Source organism: Periplaneta americana, chromosome 2, assembly GCF_040183065.1.
Source record: "Periplaneta americana isolate PAMFEO1 chromosome 2, P.americana_PAMFEO1_priV1, whole genome shotgun sequence".
Taxonomy (NCBI): Eukaryota; Metazoa; Arthropoda; class Insecta; order Blattodea; family Blattidae; genus Periplaneta; species Periplaneta americana.
The window spans coordinates 193304908-193327433 of record NC_091118.1 but is presented as its reverse complement, the minus strand read 5'-3'; the positions used below and the strand labels follow the sequence as shown (position 1 = coordinate 193327433).

The 22526-nt window shown below is 36.1% G+C and overlaps 1 protein-coding gene across 7 annotated transcripts in view; it reads left to right on the top strand.

Annotated features, from left to right (window-relative positions):
• The first annotated feature begins 20497 nt into the window (after positions 1–20497).
• Positions 20498–22526, top strand: part of Prosap (prosap) — a 427686-nt gene continuing 425657 nt past the window's right edge. For 5 of the 7 annotated variants that reach the window (XM_069819216.1, XM_069819211.1, XM_069819215.1 and 2 more), the window contains exon 1: positions 21347–21366. In XM_069819216.1, coding sequence (XP_069675317.1) covers positions 21362–21366 — 5 coding nt within the window. In that variant the 5' untranslated portion in view covers positions 21347–21361. Of the gene's footprint in view, positions 20591–21346; positions 21367–22526 lie in introns of those variants that run through there. The other 2 variants (XM_069819212.1, XM_069819213.1) reach the window with 2 other exon arrangements.

Here is a 22526-nt window from a genome sequence, read left to right as displayed (position 1 = left end):
GATAAATCCTCGTGAATCATCCTGAATAAGTAACACATGAGGGGGAGGAGAAGCATGACAGAATAGCAACAGGGTAGAATCGCCGAAGATGTTAAAAGCCTGCACATCGGAAAATAGGATGGAATACACAATGCTGGGTTTGCAGTGAAAGACTTGTCGTCTGACAGAAGACTATGAATGAAAAAATTAATAATATAATGTAAATAAATTTTAGTAATTTTGGACTCGAAGATTTTCATAGAATGCGGAATGAATAGGTTAAAGCTGAAGTCAAGGGCTGTACCAGAAAGAGAGCTTTCGGTGAACTAGTGTCTACCCAAAAATTAACCGATGCTCTTCCGTCTGTTTCTCCATATAGCTGCTCACTTGGTATTTTGAAAGTGCTGCTAAAACTTGTTTTAGACCTATTTTCCAATGCAATTTAGGCCTACTCGTATCAGTAATTGCTAGATTTCGGTCACAAATTTGCCCTAGCAGTTTTTTCATATAGTCTGACAATGTTCGTTGTTGAATTTGTTAAATCGTCCGGAAATTTTTTAGATAATTTTCCGCTATCTTTTATGCGCTGTTTTGAAATATTGTAAGAATGGCTTTGTTGTTGATGTGGCAGTGTAATAGAATAAACGTCATTGAAGATTCTTCTTGAGACGTTACATCGTCATCTAAATATTCTAAATGTTTTGCTTTTCATTTGGACCAATACTAGATGTCACGTGAGACGTGACAAGTAAGCTTACGAGACAAGAGACAAATACTAAATTCCGTGAAATTGAGATAATTTTCTACCCACATCGGGACTCGAACTACGGACAACTTGGTTAGGAAGCGCACGGTCTACCCACGAAGTCATAGCAGCGCAAGAAATTACGAAAGGAAAATAAATAATACATTTATCAGAAATGTAAAAAATAAAACGCCTAGAGCTGTGCAATGGTGTTGCAAGCATTTGTTGTAAGACAGTTAAATCTAACGTAATTTTATGGGTTTTGAACATGAAATACGAATGGAAATAAAGTGAAGAGATAGTAAGCCTAAATATGTACAAACCATATTCAGTGTGCCGTGATGCTTTTGTTTAAGCATGTTCAAAGTTATCCAACTCATCCAGCAATAACAAACAAGTTAAACAAGCAACACCACACCACACCTCACGTCACCTCACATCAACACATACGGTAATTATTGTACGGCCTTCATCCAGAAAACAATGTTTCGGTGTTCAAAAACGTGTCTTGCTGTTGCTCTAGTACGCACCACAAGTCGGATAATGCAGAAGGGTAAACTATCTCAGTTGACAGTCGTCGTAAGCCCAAGGAATATTCATTCATTCATTCATTCATTCATTCATTCATTCTAGTGTACTGTCCAAGGGCAGGTCTTTCACTGCAAACCCAGCATTCTCCAGTCTTTCCTATTTTCTATCTTCCTCTTAGTTTCCGCATATGATCCATACATCTTAATGCCGTCTACCATCTGATATCTTCTTCTGCTCCGAACTCTTCTCCCGTTCACCATTCCTTCCAGTGCGTCCTTCAGAAGGCAGTTTCTTCTCAACCAATTCCTTTTCCTCTTCCTGATCAGTTTCAGCGTCATTCTTTCTTCATCCACTCTTTCCAACACAGCTTCATTTCTTATTCTGTCTGTCCACTTCACACATTCAATCATTCTAGATAGCCTAGAGTCTCGATTATCCTACTTTCGATTAACGTAGGTTCCGTGTTATCCGAGCCCGATCAAAAAAAAAGAAAAAAAATTATTACTGTAAATACAGCTGGCGCCAGCGTTTTTGGCGTGTGTCGTAAATATGTAGTGTCCGTTTGTGAGCATGTTGCTAGTGCAGCTGAGAATGGTACCTCTTCCTATACACGTCACATCAGCCATTTGCCAAGCACAGTTGTCACACTGACTGCGGCAAATATAAAACACTCGCACTTAACGTTTCCATTACTCATTTCACACGCCAAAAACGGTGACGCGAACTGTAACGGTTGCGGCGAAAAAGCAAGGCAACCTAATCAAACAAAAGACTGTTTAAGAATAGTTCACGAAATTATAAGCTTTCATTGTACTGTACAGTAGGCCTAGTGCATGTTAGTTCCTCTTTTAAATGTAGGCTATACCCTAGGCCTACTGTATTTTTAAACGCCTGGGCCGTATTCATAGATATTCTTAGCGCGGGCTTCCGATGGATGATCAGCGAACTAACGTTTTTCGTATTCATAAACCAGTGTTAGCGATATGATATGATATGAATCCCGCACAAGTAACCAGTCGATAGCCGGGGCTAGTTTAGCACGGTCGTAGCGCGGGCTAGCGAAATGTATATGAATAACACCCCTAGAGTTCATATTAACCTGATTTGCTCATTCTATTTAGTGTATTAAGTAAAGAGTTCGTCTGATTTATAATCAAAACACAGTTTTTCTGCAACCATCCGTTTTATCCGAGTTTTTGCTTATCTGAGGCAGTCTTGGTCCGCATTAACTCGGATAATCGAGACTGTATTGTATTTAATAAAGATTATTATTATTATTATTATTATTATTATTATTATTATTTCCCAATGTATTATCTTACGTCTAAAACAAATGTCTCGCGATAGCCCATGGAGGGCTAAGGCTTACTAGCCGACTGCTGGCCTCACGTCTACATGTCTTAGCAGAATGAACGATTATCCAACCAGTACAAAAGTAACGTGTGGTTAGCAAGATGATACATCCACACGTTACAGCTGGTTTGCGAAACCGGATCCTGGTACTCATTTTAGTTCCCAGAATTCATGACGATATTGGGTGGACACTAGTTCCATACACTGGTCGAAATTTCGTGAGGACACGGTGCCTTAGGTCACGCAGCTACGACGTAGGACTCTGTATTTACATTTTCTTGGTATACAGCGTATTTATTGATTTGTAATTTAATATTCTTTAATGCTAGTGAGAAGTGTTGTGGTTAATTATTTCTTGTTTTTTTAAACCGTTCGTAAAAATTACGTTCAGATCCTCAAGAGAAATTTAAACTTGTATTTTTAAACGTTATTTTCAAGCTGCGGATTTTTAGGCACTAAAAACAGTTGAAATAGGCAGGCAAAATAGGCATTCAAAATTCGAAAATAGGGATTTAAAAAGGCACTAACAATTTCTAATTCTTAATGGCTAATACAACCATAGCGTAGCATTACACACTAGTTGTTATAGGAATGTCATTATGCCAGTGAATAACTAAATATTCGTCCAAATGTTGTAATGAGAACTGATGTTTATTGTCTGAATGTTCTTAAATTGAAACTCCCTTCCACTTCACATGAAGTGATGGGGCAATACTTCAGTGATCCAATCTCTGCTGGGGATCAAACCAGTGGGAACGCAATACTGTCAATGTATTTTCCTATCATTGCTTCTGATGACTTTTGCTTTGGCATATCTCCACGGTATATTCCATGTACTACAGCAGAAAACTCAACTCCATACTCAACTCACAAAACGGATACACAGTTTAAAACAACTACCCCAGTCAGCTGCCACAATGATTCATGCGGCTTTCGAAATACATTTTTTTCTTATTGGTTGATTTTAAATTATCAGATTTCTCCGCGCTCTGGTGACAGTAAAACGTAACATTCAGAATTATCGATAGTTCTATATCACTGTCCTATGCTGGATAAAAAAGAAACAAATTACAGATTAAAAAAATATCGATAGAATGATCAATAAATTCAAGTATATATAATACGGATATTTAGGCAAATTTTGGTATTTATAAGTAAATAGGCATTTACTAGTGAAATAGGCAATTATAGTCACTATAGAATTCGCATATTATACTCACAATACCTTAAAATGGATATGTAACCTAAAATCTTGCACCTTCAGATTAAGGTTTAAAATAGGCACATAGGCATAAATCCGCAGCTTAGTTATTTTTAACTTTTCAAAGAGTGATCGTAATCTTGCGAGATTGGCTGAAGTTTCCGTTAAATTTTTATTTTTTCTCCATTCGGATTAACCGAAATTTCGGACTGGCGTGATTCTATGTGCTATTAAATCAAGCTTAACGCCTAAAATAGGTTATTTCCTTTATCAAGAGCCCTACTTACGATCGATCTTGTAACTGTCTTCAGAAGCATATCAGTACGCAATAATTTCAAGTGTTTTATTTACTGTAGATAGCAAATAGCGCCAAACTAGTTAATTACACCATTCATTTTATTCGTCGATTTTACGTCATTAGTAATATTGAGTGTTACCTCCTCAACACGTAACTTACGCATCATCACAAAGCGGTTTCGTTCTATTGGAAGAGTCATGTCAAAGATGGGCCGTCGTATTGGTAAATAGCTATGTCGGTATAATAGTTACCAATGTCAGCAGGCAATTCTCCATTAAAGCTGGCTGCTTTAGATTGTTTATAATACACTCAGGGACAAAAAAAAACCGGACACTTCTATATTTGCTTGTATTTTGTTGCCAATTATTTCAAAATGAAACAAAACCCATTTAAACAAAATAATGTTCCATTTAGCACCTTATACGACAACATTTGAAAAAAAAAAATCTCTGATGAGAAAATTTACAAAAAATTACAAAGGGCGTATAACTATGGCATCGTTTGGTCTAACTGTTTTTTCATTTTATGGTGCCTTAAACATTAAAAACTCTTTTCAGTAACGGGTATTACCCCCTCTGGCTTGAATAACTGCATCCATACGTCTTGGCATGCTCTCAATTTGGTTAGCAGTGTCTTCTTGAGGAATAAGTTCCCATTCTTCGCCAAGTGCTCGCCTCAACTGTAGAAATGGCGACCGATTTCGAGGTAACTTGCGAGGCGTATAACAGGAAATGCCGGTGAGCTTGCGATGTATTTTGTATGGATGACCCTGTAGTTGGAAATGTAGGCCTATATTATATTCTCTGGAAGATTCTCTATTGAATAAAATTAGGATAATCCAGATTTGAATTATTAGACGTGCCAAATACATGCTGACGATAGATTAGTACAGTTCGATGTCGTATTTTATGTGTCATAAGTCAAAGAAAATGCAGATTGATGGTGGATTCTTGTTTGCTAAAGTATGTATGTTAAAATTGCAAGTTACATTGCATTCTTAGGTAGACTATGGCTCATATAAACGTTTTAGAAGCTAATTCTTTGTATTCTTTTAAACCACTTTTCAGTTCACTACGTATTGTAGCCCTTCATGATTGTGGCGTCTAAGATAACGCATGATTAATATTTCAATTGATTCCGTTTTTTGTTATCTCCAAACAATGGAGAGTAATCTTTGTATTTCGCCACATCATCTTTCTCCTCAATGTAATCTTTTATCTCTAAAGGTTGTACACTAGCTACAATGCAAGGCTCATACTGTAGTCTAGGCTCTAATAACATCGTGTTTCGTGACGAGGCATCTATATTCATGTTTCATGATTCCGTAAACTTATATGTATACAAAAAAATAATATACTCATAAATAAAATACTAGCATATTGAGCTAAAAAATCAACGGAAAACCACCACTTCTGTACTCAACATTAAAACCAGAAACTAATTCTGATTCATCTTCAGCAAAAACAAAAGAAGTACGATGAGTTTCCGCCAAACTGTTATTAACACAGGAGCAGAACTCGTATATAGGGACTTCGTAGCGCGTTACCAGAGTTTTGGTGGGATATGTAGGGTGTCTGAAGGATTTTGAATCAAACTCGTTGGCTACACTTTTACTTTTTAACTTTGCTCTAGACTATGCCATTAGGAAAGTCCAGGATAACAGAGAGGGTTTGGAATTGAACGGGCTACATCAGCTGCTTGTCTATGCGGATGACGTGAATATGTTAGGAGAAAATCCACAAACCATTAGGGAAAACACGGAAATTTTACTGGAAGCAAGTAAACACATAGGTTTGGAAGTAAATCCCGAAAAGACAAAGTATATGATTATGTCTCGTGATCAGAATATTGTACGAAATGGAAATATAAAATTGGAAATTTATCTTTTGAAGAGGTGGAGAAGTTCAAATATCTTGGAGCAACAGTAACAAATATAAGTGATACTCGGGAGGAAATTAAACACAGAATAAATATGGGAAATGCCTGTTATTATTCGGTTGAGAAGCTTTTATCATCCAGTCTGCTGTCAAAAAATCTGAAAGTCAGAATTTATAAAACAGTTATATTACCGGTTGTTCTGTATAGTTGTGAAACTTGGACTCTCACTTTGAGAGAGGAACATAGGTTAAGGGTGTTTGAGAATAAGGTCCTTAGGAAAATATTTGGGGCTAAGAGGGATGAAGTTACAGTAGAATGGAGAAAGTTACACAACACAGAACTGCACGCGTTGTATTATTCACCTGACATAATTAGGAACATTAAATCCAGACGTTTGAGATGGGCAGGGCATGTAGCACGTATGGACGAATCCAGAAATGCATATAAAGTGTTAGTTGGGAGGCCGGAGGGAAAAAGACCTTTAGGGAGGCCGAGACGTAGATGGGAAGATAATATTAAAATGGATTTGAGGGAGGTGGGATATGATGATAGGGAATGGATTAATCTTGCTCAGGATAGGGATCAATGGCGGGCTTATGTGAGGGCGGCAATGAACCTCCGGGTTCCTTAAAAGCCAGTAAGTAAGTAAGCAAATGATCGGGGATACCTTGCATGTAGTTGACTAAAATACCTCTATGAAACTATTATTCACAAACGTTCCAGTGGTTAGCATGTCTAACAATGAAACGAGCGAGCCAGGGTTCAAATAAAATGTCATGTTTTATTTAACGATGCTTGCAATTGCCGAGGTTATATCAACGTCGCCGGTGTGCCGGAATTTTGTCCCGCAGGAGTTCTTTTACATGCCAGTAAATCTACCGACATGAGTCTCTCGCATTTAAGCACACTTAAATGCCATCGACCTGGGCCGGAATCGAACCCGCAACCGCGGGCACAGAGGACCAGCGCTATATCAACTGTGGCACTCAGGCAGACGCGCGCCTGGGTTCAAATCCTGGTTGGGGGAAGTTACCTGGTAGTTTTTTTTTTTTTTTTTTTTTTGCAGGGTTTTTCTCAACTCATTAAGAGCAAATGAAGGGTTCAGAGCCATAGTGGGCCAAGCGCCATTTATTAAAAACGGAGAAAACAAGAGTTATAATTAAGTGATTACCGTCATTTAACGAAACATATAGCAAGTAAGATAAAGTATGCATATCAAAATTAAATGATATGTCAAGCTGCATTAAATTATGGTATTTACTTCACTTTAATCCTTGCTTTCTCCGTCTTTAATAAATGGCGCTTGGCCCGCTATGGCTCTGAAATCTTCAAATACTGGATAACTTTCGGCGATGGACCTTGGATTCATTTCGCTATCATTATCACCTTTATTTCACTTAGGTGCTAGATAACCATCGCAGTTGACGCATCCTAAAATAATCCAATTAAAATGATCAATTGGAACTCGAGATTATGACATGGAATGTATAAGTAGAAAATTGTTAGAGAAGTAGCCTATAACACTTATGGAGACTGATAATACATAGATAAATATTTTAAACTAGCCGTACCCGTGCGCTCCGCTGCACCTGTTAGAAATAAATATAAAGTAATTACATAATTAAAATAGGACGTTTGATCCAGGAACCATTCGTGTTTAATAGAAGGATAAATCATTTAATATGTTACTTAATTTAAATTGTATTTAAATAATTAAAATGCGGTAATTTTGGTCCAGAGAGCAATCACTTGGTGCAATTACAATTCCTTTCACATGTTTCTTAATTATTACATGCAACCATAGTTTAATGAAGACTGACATATCATTTAGTTTTAATGTGTATACTTTATATTACTTGCTATATGTTTCAGAAGTTACTGTAATAACATTGTAGAATTATGTCCATCTGGAGAAACTACATTTTCCAATGGTGAAATAATAATTAAACAATTAATTAGCTTGCAATATTACTTCATACAAACATAGAAACATTCTCTTAGGCTATGTTTAATAGCTTTCGTTTTTTGTTGTCCAAGGCCCCTTATAGACGAAGTCATTTGTTTTTATTTCAGTACAGCGTCTTAGATGGCGTTGTTATTGTAATTTTAAAACTCATTTATCTCATTAAATATCAGTCCTATCAAACTTTCGTATAGAATAAAACTTATCGAAAATTAGTTTTAAAGAACCTTTTGTTATGTAATATTTTTCATGAAAATCAATAATAAGCGAGATATTTCGATTTATTTAATTCAGGCCCTCTTATAACCCCCCTTTTAATTAAGTATTTTGAATGCCATATAGTCTAAAATCTAAGTTACAGCGAACTTGATTTATATTCAAATTTTCATATAAATCGGTTCAGCCATTATCGCGTGAAAAGGTAACAAACATCCAGACAGACAGACATACAAACAAAAATTTCAAAAAAGCGATTTTCGGTTTCAGGATGGTTAATTATACATGTTAACACCAATTATTTTTGGAAAATCGAAAATTACCAGAAAAATTTTGGCTTCAGATTTATTAGTATAGATAATTTCTAGAAAATATGCAAGAGATTTGATTTTTGAGGATGAAAAATTTATATTGAAGATTGTAATGAGGGTGTTAAAATTAACAAAATATAGTGGGCAAGAAGATGTTATTAATCACAGAATACAAAAGGGAAGATCAACATTAGGAATATTAAATGGAATATTCTTTCGTTCATAGTTTTCTGCCCAAGAGCAGGCCTTTCACTGCAAACTCAGTATTTTTCAAGCTTTCTACTTTTCGCCTTCCTCTTAGTCTCCGCATACGATCTTTATGTTGTCTATAATCTGATATCATCTGCTGCTCCGAACTTTAGACGACATTAAGATGTATGTAAGATGTATGGGTCATATTATTTATTCGCTCGTTTCCATACTCTCTCTCGCTATCATAATATTAATACTCGATCACAACGCGATAACACGCTAGAAATTCCACTTCACACATCATCTCTGTATTCATCTTTCACTGTTGCTACCTCTCGTCACTGGAACTCTCTGCCGCCTGAAGTCAAGGGCTGCCGAACATTGAAATCTTTCAAATCCAAGTTAGAAAATTATCTTATGACGAGTTGCCAAACTAACTAACTATTATGACAAGTATTGTATTGCATGTTTCCACGTATTCACATTTTTTTTATGTTCTAGTGATATTTAACTTGTTTTATATTTTTGTTTTCATATTTTCCGATAATGGTAGGCCTATATCTATAATGTGATAAGGTGAGCTATATATAATCATAATTTTCCTTACTGTGTGTACTTAAAAATATTGTATTCATTGTATGCTTTGTACTGCATTATTTTATTATTACTATTAGTATTATTAATATTACCATTATTATTATTACTACTATTCTTATTTATTATTATTATTATTATTATTAATTGTCTTATTTTGTTATACTTTATACTTTGTATGTCTCATTTATTTTGACCTGCTGTTCACATTTTATTATGCTTTTTTCTTTCTTTCTGTATGTTATATATTATGTCTGATTTCTACTTACTTGTTGTTTACATTTTATTATTATTATCTTATTCAGTTTTGTGTGTAAAATTGTAGTGTACTTTGTAAATTTGTAGTGTTTTTTGTTAAGCAGTTTTACTCCTGGTAGAGTGTTAGAGAAGGCCTTATGGCCTTAACTCTGCCAGGTTAAATAAATAATAATAATAATAATAATAATAATAATAATAATACTAATTATTATTATTATTATTATTATTATTATTATTATTATGAGGAGACAAAGAGGAAGACAGTAAATAGGAAAGACTGGACAATGCTGGGTTTGCAGTGAAAGATTTGCCCTTAGGCAGAACACTAAATGAATGAATGAAGGAATGGAATCAGAATCGATATAATTGCACAAGAAATGGTTGTTAGGAATTCTTTATTAGATTTTATAAAATACAGTACAATTATTAGAATGTTATGGGACGTAAGACGAGTGCCAAAGGAGAGGTTATCCCTCTCAAAAAAAAATACATAAATAGAATGATATCTATCTCTGAGAAAGGAGAGAGATCGACGACGTAAGATCACATTATTGCATAAGATCAGAAGATGGATGGAAGAAAGTACTGGAAGAAATGGATTAATGGCTTGGGAAGATGGGATGGAATGAAAAAAAAAGTGCTATAAATAAAACAATTTTGAATATGAGGACGTTATGCATTTAGTATTTTGAAAACGGTGGGCTTAAAGATGTCCAACGGGCGAGTTCGAACAGCGAACCTTAAAGCCTAAAGCTGTAATCGACTACTAAGGTGTTCTCTCAGGATAGTCTACCCTATAGTCACAGTCTAGTATATACAGTCACGAAGCTCAATACATAGTAAATATGCATCCATAGATAGTTGCTAACCACTAGGATCGCTAATATCACCTCATTACAGGCAATGCGAAATAGTACCGGCACAGTCTATTGTTTCTAGCACCCTCACAACTCAAGCTTCGTGACTGTATATACTAGACAGTGCTATAGTCGTGTCGCTGTTATTTCCGGTGTGACTCTTCCTCTTTGCTTACGCCTTAGAAAGCGTAAGCTCGTTAGGGTGCTATGCATAGACATTTCGCTAGCCCGCGCTACGAGCGTGCTAAACTAGCCCCGGCTATCGACTGATTACTTGTAGGCCTACAGGATTCATATCATATCATATCGCTAACACTGGTTTATGAATACGAAAAACGTTAGTTCGCTGATCATCCACCGGAAGCCCGCGCTAAGAATGTCTATGAATATGGCCCAAGTCTCGGTAGGGTTTTTTCTTTTTTACATTGGGGAATATAATTGAAGTGAATTTATTATGGTAGGCAGAGTAACTATCTCATGCCCCCATGTTTTGTATTGCTACCTGTGCACTTCATTAGAATCAGGTACCCAGCCTCGAAGCCGTTAGCCCTGTGAACTTATAGGCCCGGTTTCTTCAACCTTTGTTAAATTATAACAGTGTGTTATTCCATTTTAACTGTAAACTTAACAGTTGAAGCATTTCTTCAACTACTGTTAGTACTAACAGGCTGTTAAAACCTATGTTAATTTAACTGCTCAATTTCATGCAGTTAAATCATTTAACTCTCTGTTAGCATAGAAGTATCCAATATGGCTGGTGCGTTAGATGCTGAACTTCTATATCTGGATTATTTAGAAAATGATATCCATGAATACATAAACAGAGCGGATGATTTCTGTGATTTGGCAGAACAGAAGTTCATACAAAGGTAGCCCTATAGGCTATTTTCTGCCAAGCCTCACTTTTCGCTTTCAACGTAGATCCGTTTGTTTGTTTATTCTCATTAATTGGTTTATACTGGGAAATAATTTCCAGCAGAAGGTTTCTTTCGAAAGAAGAGAAATTAGTCCCAAGATTTCTTTTTGTTCCAGTGTTTTCCATTTCATAATAGCAATACCAATACGCCGCTCCACGCTATTGTGATACAGACAAGGAAAGAAGCAGAAATCAAACCTGAGAGGATAGAAAGACTTCTATTCTCTCTGAATCAAACAACGGAAACAAGCGAGAATCGCAATTGTCAGAGTTCAGAAAACAGAAGTGAGCCTATACTTGGTTATAGGTTATGGTTAAACTCTACAATCTCTGGTCCTAACAGAGAGTTAACAAACAGAATGTTAAAATGTGAAATGTAAAGTCGAAGAAACGCAATATTTTTAACAGCAATTCGTACTTTTAACTTACAGTTAATTAACGCTACGTTAGGCGCATTATAACAAAGGTTGAAGAAACCGGTCCATAGTATATTTATTTTCCCCTATTATAATATTATGGGATTATCTAAGAAATTAGCAATTTCTTTGTTATAGTAGAAGAAAAAGAGTGGGAGAAGGGAGGTGGTCCGTGGCCCGTTTCTTTTAGGGCTCATCTCGGTAGGTAGTATCGTTCGCCATTTTTGTTCTTTCGTTGCCGAGGTACCAGACAAGGAATCTATTTACCGCACCGTTAAACATTATCATGTCGTAGCTCTTATGATAATAAATCAAACGCACTGTAATTGAGCAAATAATTGAGAGGCAAATAACGTCCTCGTGTGATTTCTGCGAACGCCAACGAAAGAACCAAAATGGCGGGCGATTATATTAAGTATTTATCAAGCATTAGGAAGTGCATTACATCATCAGTAGCGAATGACAAGACGCACACGTTTAAATGTAGCCGACCTGCAACGAGATTGGCTGCCGGAAATAAGAGCGACGAGACTATAGAAAGACAATTGAATACGAAACTGATACGTTATGCCAGACGGTTCTTCAGTAACAGTATCGTCTGCAGAAGTTCAGTGTTGTCCAATGTGTTACATATAAACTTCTCAGTATTCACAACACAACAAACATGCTTGAATTATGACCTAATAGCCTTTATTTTAAACACAAAGTCATCGTCACGTAACAATCTAGCGTCATTATCGCGTCATCCAGGAACAAGAGACAGCTCATGGACAACAGAAACAAAAGACAGTCTAAACCACTGCGTTATCAAAGACGCAATATGAACTGCAACCTTTTATGACTGATGTTGGGTCCAGAGATGATGAATGTGTTTCATTGCGCGTAATTGATTTTTTTCCTTCGGTGGAGAGGATTGTGTCGAAATATGACACCCATTATGTGTACAAAAAATAAATAAACAAATGAAAGAATCCTGCCCGCAATCTAATATGTGTTGGGCAATATTTTTGAAGTAGAGATCGTGTTGCTTTCTAGATGGTGCGCATTTGTATTTCCCTGAAATCGTACAGTTTCCGGTAAACCCTCTTTCTTAGAATGGGAATAACAAATCTATTTTCAGCAGAAAAATTGTTTGTTTATACATACACACCACTGCCTTCGGGTTCTTTGAGATCGTGTTTGCTAATGTGGAGGAAAGGAATTACTCTTTACAATATTACGGTAAAACTTTATTTAGACGTGGAATATAATGTTAAATGTATACAGAGGTATTGTATGACCACCAGAAGGACCGGAATGAATTCTCGGAAAGTTGTTGTTTAGCCAACTGTCCGAAGACAGGGCTGAACCTCACAAATGATACCAACAACGCACCACTTATGAGGCAACTGGGCCAGGAGATAATGGAGTAGGGTGGCCAGGTCCTTTCCCTCTCCATTGCATACATTGCCGACTAGCTACATGTTACATTAGTCAGACTTCAGAGAAGGATTTTTAATTGGTAACTATTTAAATACTTGGAATCTACGTGGACTAGCCCAGAAACAGACAGAATTAATTCAAGAATTAAAAGATAAACATATCGATATAGGCATATTATCGGAAAAAAGAAAACAAAACCTATGGCATTTCAAGGAGCTCATCCGCTAAGATGTAAATTTGTATTAGACAATAATATAATTGAACAAGTAAATACATTTAAATTTTTAGGATCTTCAATATCATATATTAAAGAGGTAGATATTGGAAATAAAGTTGAAATTTTTTCAAAAATATGCGGAACAATTAAAATAACTTTAAAAAATAAAGTAAGAAAAGACACGATGATAAAATTTTATAAAACAATGGCAGTTCCTGCAGCTCTATATAGTAGTGAAACTTGGACAATGACAAGTAGAGATAAAAGTAGACTACAGGCAGCAGAAATGAGGTTTTTAAGATCAGTTCTGGGAGTCACTAAAAGGGACACAATCAGAAATGAAGATATAAGAAATCAATTACAGATGTTTAACCTAAATGAAGAAATAGATCATCACAGAAAAAATGGCTAGATCACGTAGACAGAATGGATGAAAGAAGATACCCAAAGAAAATATTAAATTATATACCAGAAGGAAAACGAAACATAGGAAGACCAAAAAAACTATGGAAAGACCAATGAACTAATAATTTGGAGTGCGCAACAAGCCTTAGTAGGGCTTAATGTATGAAGAAGAAGAAGAAGAAGAAGAAGAAGTATTTAAATTCTCCTTTTATTGGTATAGACCTATCAGAGGCGATAGCAGGTCTATTGTCTCTTCCGTATTTGCGGGAGATTCTGCGGAAAATCAAGTAAAAGTGTGCTTCAGACTGACTAAGCACATTTGCAGCCCAGTGGTGGCGTAAACGCACATATTTGAAGAATTTAGTAATCTAATAATCTACTTTGAGCCATCCAGTAAGGACTTCACGATTTATCAGTTGCCATATGGTGCGGCATCATATGTTGCTTCATCATAGGATCTAATTCCTTTTTCCCAAGAGAATGAAGATGGCGTAACAAAGTAGATGTAGCTACTGGCTAATGTTATCTGATTGTGCTTCGTGGTTGTGATACCATTATTACGTCATCAGAATGTTTATGACATGACGAATGATACCATATATAACTTCTTTAGGCCTATAAATCTTTAAACCTACAAGGCAATTTTTGAACAAAACTATTTGTGATTATGTTATTCCTGAGCCTTTTCGTATAACTTTGCTTTCACTGTTTTCAGATATTTTCTACGGATTTACGGTTTTACATTTACTTAAAACAAATGTTGCTTAAAGCAGGCAAATAATCAGTTTACGAGATAAAAATATAGCAACTATTTTAATTCACATGCTCAGAGCTGTGTATAGGATGTGGTTTCTGCCATAGACAAATATATTAGAAGACCTCCAACTCAATGTATACGATCGAGAGATTATTGAAATAGTACATTATGCAACGAGCCTATAATGAAGGTAATTAAGAAGCGAGTATGGATATTTATGAAACGAGCGCAAGCGAGTTTCATAATTTTAATACGAGCTTCTTAATTACCATTATAGGCGAGTTTCATACGACTTTTTATGTTCGACCATATTTCTAACTTGATATTATTAATTTTATTGTATCTGACCTGGAGCAATGTCCCGTATGTTGTGAGATGTGCGCAGACGCGAAAGTATTGATTTTTTCCGAGGAACAGATGTCCACATTGACCTTGCTAGGCCAAAAGAACCTACAGAGATAACATTGAAATTAAATTAGACATTGAAAAACGAGATGACAAATTGAATTTATTTGAATATTATTTACAATTAACGCTAATTATTATAGTAACAGAACATAACCTTCTGCGACAGTATTGGATTTCCAGCCTCCGTGACTTTTCGCTAATTCTGTTTCGATTGCATATCCGAGAATAATCGATACTTGCGGTTTTATAACGGTAGAAAGCTGACCTGTCATTGGCTGAACAGTTGTAACCTGAGTCTTCATTGGCTGAAAGACCTGACCTTTAATGAGTAGGTGTACTTTAATGACAAGCATTAAAGGTCTGCTACCAGGTGTATAATTACTACATTTCGGCATGGTCGAGCATAAATAATTATAAGTGATTGTTATTGCCAGTGACGGCACAAATAAATATGAAATAATAAAAATAAAATGGCTTAATTAAAGATTATAGATGCAGTTGGAAACAGTACAGCAAAGGATGGTTAATTCGATATTGAATAAATAGAACTATTGAGTATGTTAATTCGAATAAATGTTTATTCTCCTTGAAATTCGAATTTAAATCAATATTGATATTCGGAACCGTCCACATCTGTAGAGTAACAGCCCGTCTGGCTGCGAAACTAGATGGCCCGGTTTTTTTCCGAGGTTTTCCCTCAACCCAATATGAGCAAATGCTGGGTAACTTTCGGTGCTGGACCCCGAACTCGTTTCACCGGCATTATCACCTTCATCTCATTCAGACGCTAAATAACTTAAGATGTTGATAAAACGTCGTAAAATAAACTACTAAAATAAAAAATATTCGGAACCAAGACTTAATTGATTTAAACGAAAATAGTGTCATTCTGAAATTCTAGAGGAAGTCCAAAGGAGATAAACTGATGTTCAAAGATACTGTATCTGACCTACGATTTTATGCTCGTGTAAGCGAACTTTCCAACCACGGGAAAAATCAGAACCAAAGATGACAAACTTTGAAACAGTTCCACTAGTTCTCAATAGTTGACACCATTATTTAGGGGGTTAAAGAAGTGTCAGGGAAAATGATTATGTAGAATAAGCATAAATTGTTCTCATAATTGACAATATCAGCAGTTTTCAACCAAACCCAGTGTTGTTTTATAATCAGTAGAGTGGTATGAACAAGTGAATTCTATAATGCGGATATAGGCTGTTTATGTGCGATTGGCAACACTGACTGTTATCTTCGCCATCTATTCATAGAAGTAATAGCTAAAGAAGCCACACTTACATCAATAAATTATCGATCACTATCGATTAGTAGTGTCAGATGTCTTTAACGTCAATGTACCTTTAAAATGCATTTCATGTGCACATCTTGTTACATATCTTTTATTTTTACTGTTTTATGTAATTTGCAGACTATTTATGTTTCCTGTAGTGTCTTGTTTTGTACACCTTATTCATTCATTCATTCATTTATTTTATTCCATAGATCTTACATGAGCAATGAAGCTTTAAGATGTGGAACATGTCAACATTTTACAATATTACAATTACAATTTTTACAAATTTTTATAGTTTTACAATTTAGTAATTTTCTACAATTTTTACAATGTTGTACAATTTTTTTTACATTTTGGCGAGATGTAGTGAGATGAAATGAGGTCCGAGGATTCGCCAAAATATTACCCGGCATTTGCCTTTTCGGTGGGGGAAACCTCGGAAAAACCCAACCAGGTAATCAAATCAAAGGGGGTAATCAAATCAAAGGTGTTGATGCCAAGGACTCGCCATAGACCATCCGGCTTCAGTCCCACGGCTGTGGAAAACCTCGGAAGAAACCAAAGTCCAAAGGGGGATCCAACCCAAGCCCGAACGCAGCTCCGGATCAGCAGCCCATCTTTTGACAGTCACTTTTTTAGTGAAATTATTATGATGTACCGAAGTGCATATGATATTTCCGAGCAAGAATTCTGCGTTACTATATAATGGATGGATAGAACAGAGAAAAATTCTCTCCGGCACCGGGACTCGAACCCGGGTTTTCAGCTCTACGTGCTGACGCTTTATCCACTAAGCCACACCAGATTCCAGTTCCGATGCCGGATCGAATCCCCTCAGTTTAAGTTCTACTTCACAGTTTTCCTTTTGGTGGCCTACCTTCATGTAGGTACTGTGTCACAGAATATGTGACAGTGGCACAATGTCCAACGCACTATGTACAGAGGTGCACTCATTACGAGTGAGTAAGTGAAATCACTGATTACTTACGCATGTCATATTATTATGAAATTATGATGTACCGAAGTACATATAATATTTCCGAGCGTTCTGCGTTACCATTATGATGAATGCACTCGTATTATTATTATTACTAGCCGTACCCGTGCGCTCCGCTGCACCCGTTAGAAATAAATATAAAGTAATTACATAATTAAAATAGGACGTTTGATCCAGGGAACATTCGTGTTTGATAGAAGGATAAATCGTTTATTATGTTACTTAATTTAAGTTCAATTAAAAAATTAAAACGCGATCATTTTGATCCAGAGACCACTCATTTGGTCATAAAAATTAGTTTAGGAAATACAGGAAACGAATATACAGAATAGCCTATCAAGTTTTCTCTGCATAAGAATCTATTTTAATCTTACCTGTCCTCGATTCACTCAGAAGTTACTGTGATAACATTGTAGCATTATGTCCATCTAGAGAAACTACACTTTCCAATGGTGAAATAATAATTAATTATACAAATCGGTTAATTTAGCTTCTGATATTACTTCATACAAACACAGAAACATTATCTGTAGGCTATCTTTCATAGCTTTCGATTGTTGCTGTCCAAGGCCCCTTATAGACGAAGTCATTTGTTTTTTAATTCATTACACGGCCTTAGATGGCAGTTATTTTAATTTTAAAACTCATTTATCTCATTAAATATCAGTCCTATCAAAATTTTTCAAGGAATAAAACTTATCGAAAATTATTTTTAAAGAAACTTTTGTTATGTAACATTTTTCACAAAAATCAATAATAAGCGAGATATTTCGATTTATTTAATTCAGGCCCCCTTATTAGTATAGATTATTATTATTATTATTATTATTATTATTATTATTATTATTATTATTATTATTATTATTATTATTATTATTATTATTATTGGGAATGGAGAGAGACGGACCGCGTGGAAAACCATGAGGCTCGAAGTTCATTTTACATTTCTGTTTCCTAGGTACCAAGAGTGACGTCAGAGTAAACTTATGACAAAACGTTACACATTTTCCTCTTATGTGCCTTGGACATAGACGCTTCGCGCCAAAATATTAAAGCACTGAAATGGTAAACAAAAAATTTAACAGCGCAGGATTGATGAACTGACCATTTTTGATGAACTGCGGAGGGATAGACTATTGATCCTAGCGTGTTGAAGGTTTGGGATTGCACATAGTTATGCTTTCGACTCCCGCTTCGATCGATTATTTTGTTGGGTGTTTTTAGAAGCTTTCCCAACATCTATGGCAAATTGTCACCAATTCAATCGGCGCTAGTTGAACTTGCAGTTGATACGGCGTCGTTAAATAACGAATTAAAAATGAGATGATGAGCTTGAGCTAACACAGAAAGATTATTGGAAACTAGCACCAACGGTAGCCAACCAAAGGAAAGCTTGTTTTACATGTTAATGAGTGAAATTAGACCCGAATTGAACACCTAAATATGGTTTAACTGTAAGGTTCGAAATTAATGAAGATCAACCAAAGCAAGTACATGAAGAGAAACGCGCTATTTACCTTCCACGCTGTGATGATCTCAGTCATAAATATAATATTCAAGATTGGAATGTCATTAGACTTATGTTTGGTGCGCGAGGAACAATTCTCAAATTTACATTGGAGATCCTCAGAAAATTCAAGGTTCCTGATAAGACACTTCAGACAATTGCATCAACCATTTTAAAATCTTCATTGAACATCATCAATCACCATCTCTATTCATCTTTATAATATTCAATGTATATTATTTATTTTCAATAAATTTTTATCGTTTTGATAGCTACCACATCTTGTCGCAGAATATTCTTTTTTAAAATTTCATTATGTATTTTTTAACATTAATTTACATTTTCTTTTTTGTTCATTTGAATTGATTAGGATGCCAATATTTTAAATCCAAGATTTGGACTGCTATTCACTGTGGGCTAAAGCAAGAAGATGCACTATCACCTTTACTTTTTAACTTTGCTCTAGAATATGCCATTAGGAAAGTCCAGAATAACAGAGAGGGTTTGGAATTGAACGGGTTACATCAGCTGCTTGTCTATGCGGATGACGTGAATATGTTAGATGACGTGAATATGTTAGGAGAAAATCCACAAACGATTAGGGAAAACACGGGAATTTTACTGGAAGCAAGTAAACAGATAGGTTTGGAAGTAAATCCCGAAAAGACAAAGTATATGATTATGTCTCGTGACCAGAATATTGTACGAAATGGAAATATAAAAATTGGGAATTTATCTTTTGAAGAGGTGGAGAAGTTCAAATATCTTGGAGCAACAGTAACATATATAAATGATACTCGGGAGGAAATTAAACACAGAATAAATATGGAAAATGCCTGTTATTATTCGGTTGAGAAGCTTTTATCATCCAGTCTGCTGTCAAAAAATCTGAAAGTTAGAATTTATATAACAGTTATATTACCGGTTTTTCTTTATGGTTGTGAAACTTGGACTCTCACTTTGAGAGAGGAACAGAGATTAAGGGTGTTTGAGAATAAGGTGCTTCGGAAAATATTTGGGGCTAAGAGGGATGAAGTTACAGGAGAATGGAGAAAGTTACACAATACAGAACTGCACGCATTGTATTCTTCACCTGACATAATTAGGAACATTAAATCCAGACCTTTGAGATGGGCAGGGCATGTAGCACGTATGGGCGAATCCAGAAATGCATATAGAGTGTTAGTTGGGAGGCCGGAGGGAAAAAGACCTTTAGGGAGGCCGAGACGTAGATGGGAAGATAATATTAAAATGGATTTAAGGGGGGTGGGATATGATGATAGAGAATGGATTAATTTTGCTCAGGATAGGGACCAATGGCGGGCTTATGTGAGGGCGGCAATGAACCTCCGGGTTCCTTAAAAGCCAGTAAGTGAGTATCATTTCAAAACATCAAAGGGTCGTATTCCTACCTGAAGGACGAAGATGTCCCAGAAAAGAAGAGTTGCGGTACCAGTTTTAATTGGAGTAGAAACTAGTTCGTGAAAAAGAAAAAGAAGGGAAATGATGCTGATAATGATTATGATAATGATGATAATGACGATGATAGAGTTGGCAGATAAAACTGTTAAAAACAAAGGCAGATGTTAATTCGACAATCAAAGGAAACCATAATTTGGTGAAGGAACGGTCGATTAATTGTACAGAGGAACGCCGTTCCTTTGACTTGGAAGGATTGTATCGATTTCGTGGTACCAGATGGTCAGGACGGGCCCGGTCCGCGCGGCGCGTTCCAATGCCTATTCCAGGGCCTGTGATCTATAGACGTGCGCGGCCCCGCACAGCGCATGACGGCTCCAGACGAGTCAGTCTTGTAGTGAGCAGGCACGGGACTGGAGGTGTGTGCGTGTCGATCGTCAACTGTCACACCAGCTAGAGGTAGGCCCTTTGCTTCAGCAGGGTAAGGTGTAGGGCTCTGGGGGCACCTGTCCCCGAAGTCCACCCCGTTACCCTGATCAATACCGCACTGCAATGCTTGCGTAATCTCGACGTGTCACACACGGGGGGGCTGTTGCCGCTGCCATTTTATTAGCCCACGGCTCAATCGAAAAGGGCGAAGAACGAGACGCGCATTGTTGAGCCCTTTTCGGACTGCTGAAAAGTGACGTAAACATTTATCAACATCTTGCCGCATTCCAGACGCGTTGCCCTGTTCGGTGGAAACAGTTACACGTGCGACAGTGTGTTCCAGAAGTTACTGCATCTGGAGGGCTTATCAGTGCAACCTTCAAACCTGGAAATTAAAACCTTGGCAATAAAATGGCAGTGCGCAAGGGCCTTCGTACAAAAATGAAACAAGTGAAGATCGATGCTTGCAAGTCTAGAAGAACATTGTAAAATATTGTATCAATATCGTGACGTCACACGAAATGTTGTAAGCCGGAGGTCGCTCTGGAACGTCGAGTGTTGCATGTGTCAGTGCCGCAGCATTGTTGTACGTTTGTTTTGTTTGGGCGTAGCCCCGATTTTGCGGATAAACGCAGAACTTGGTAAGATTTAACGCAGCATAGGTCTAGGCCTTCTATACTTTCTCCATCGTTCGGTTATAATCAGATAATGTGTACATAAATTGAAATCTAGACGGAATTGTTTTGAAATGAAGTGGTGTCATTTGATAACGTTATGGAGCTATAAGCATTTAATGGACATATGCTGTAAGTACATTTTTGTGGTTTTGATACATAGAGTAATACGATTCCGTTTATGTAGGAATATAAACTTGCGTATCTTGAGTGAAGCATTATGATTACGAATTTAATTTGTTTATCACAGCCGTGGGGTTTGTTTTGGCATTAGCTGGCCATTCTTGGGAATAAAGTGTGAATACGTTGGAAAAATGTTTTGTGTCGTGAAATGTATTCACTCAAATCTATGTTAGAACTTTTAATTTACCGGTCACTTAAATCCATAACATTTAACATTGTTAAGGTTCCTGCATTTACAGTTGGAAGAGAGTAATGGAGAGAGAGAAATTTACCTGTCATTGCCAGTTATTTAATTTTAAATACATTGACAAAATAATAATAATAATAATAATAATAATAATAATAATAATAATAATAATAATAATAATACTTTATTTATTCTGCCCGTAAGAACTTCTTTTCCACTACGCCAAAGAGAAAAAGAAATACGTAATAATACAATGTTGTTAAAGCAAGAATATTATTATATACATAAAGCAAAAACTAAGCTGCAAAATATACATAAGGTGGAAAATATAGAACAATGTAATGAACTTAAATACCTGTTTAAATTTGGTGATAAATTACATTATATGATACAATAATTCATGATTAATTACAATTATAACACTATAAGATGCAAAATAAGATTTGTCACCACTGCAAGAATGATGGATGTCACTTTCTGTCGAAAAATGAACCAAGACTGTCAATGCATAGCTTAAGGCATATAGAATGTACACAGAGAGTTATATGGCATTAACACTGATAGTCATTGTCCAGTAATGATCGGAAAATCACAGTTAAGCTTTGAGCGCTAAGCATTTCAAACTTTCAATTGCTTCTCCTGCAAAATGTATTCCAAATGACGTCCATCATTCTTGCAGTGGACTCTTCACTTGAAAGCGTTAAGGTCGGGCACCCCCTAACATCCGTAGCTAATGAATTCCAAGAACAGTTCGTGTCTACTGTAAAATATAAAGAATAACTCGACTCTTCTGTGGACTGACAATAATATCGTGTTGTGACAGGGTATAAATTGTTATTGGAATATGTTGGAATCCAGAATTTATTGTAGGTGGAATTTGGAAGGATTTAATCAGAGTGCGAATTAAGATTTCTGATAATAA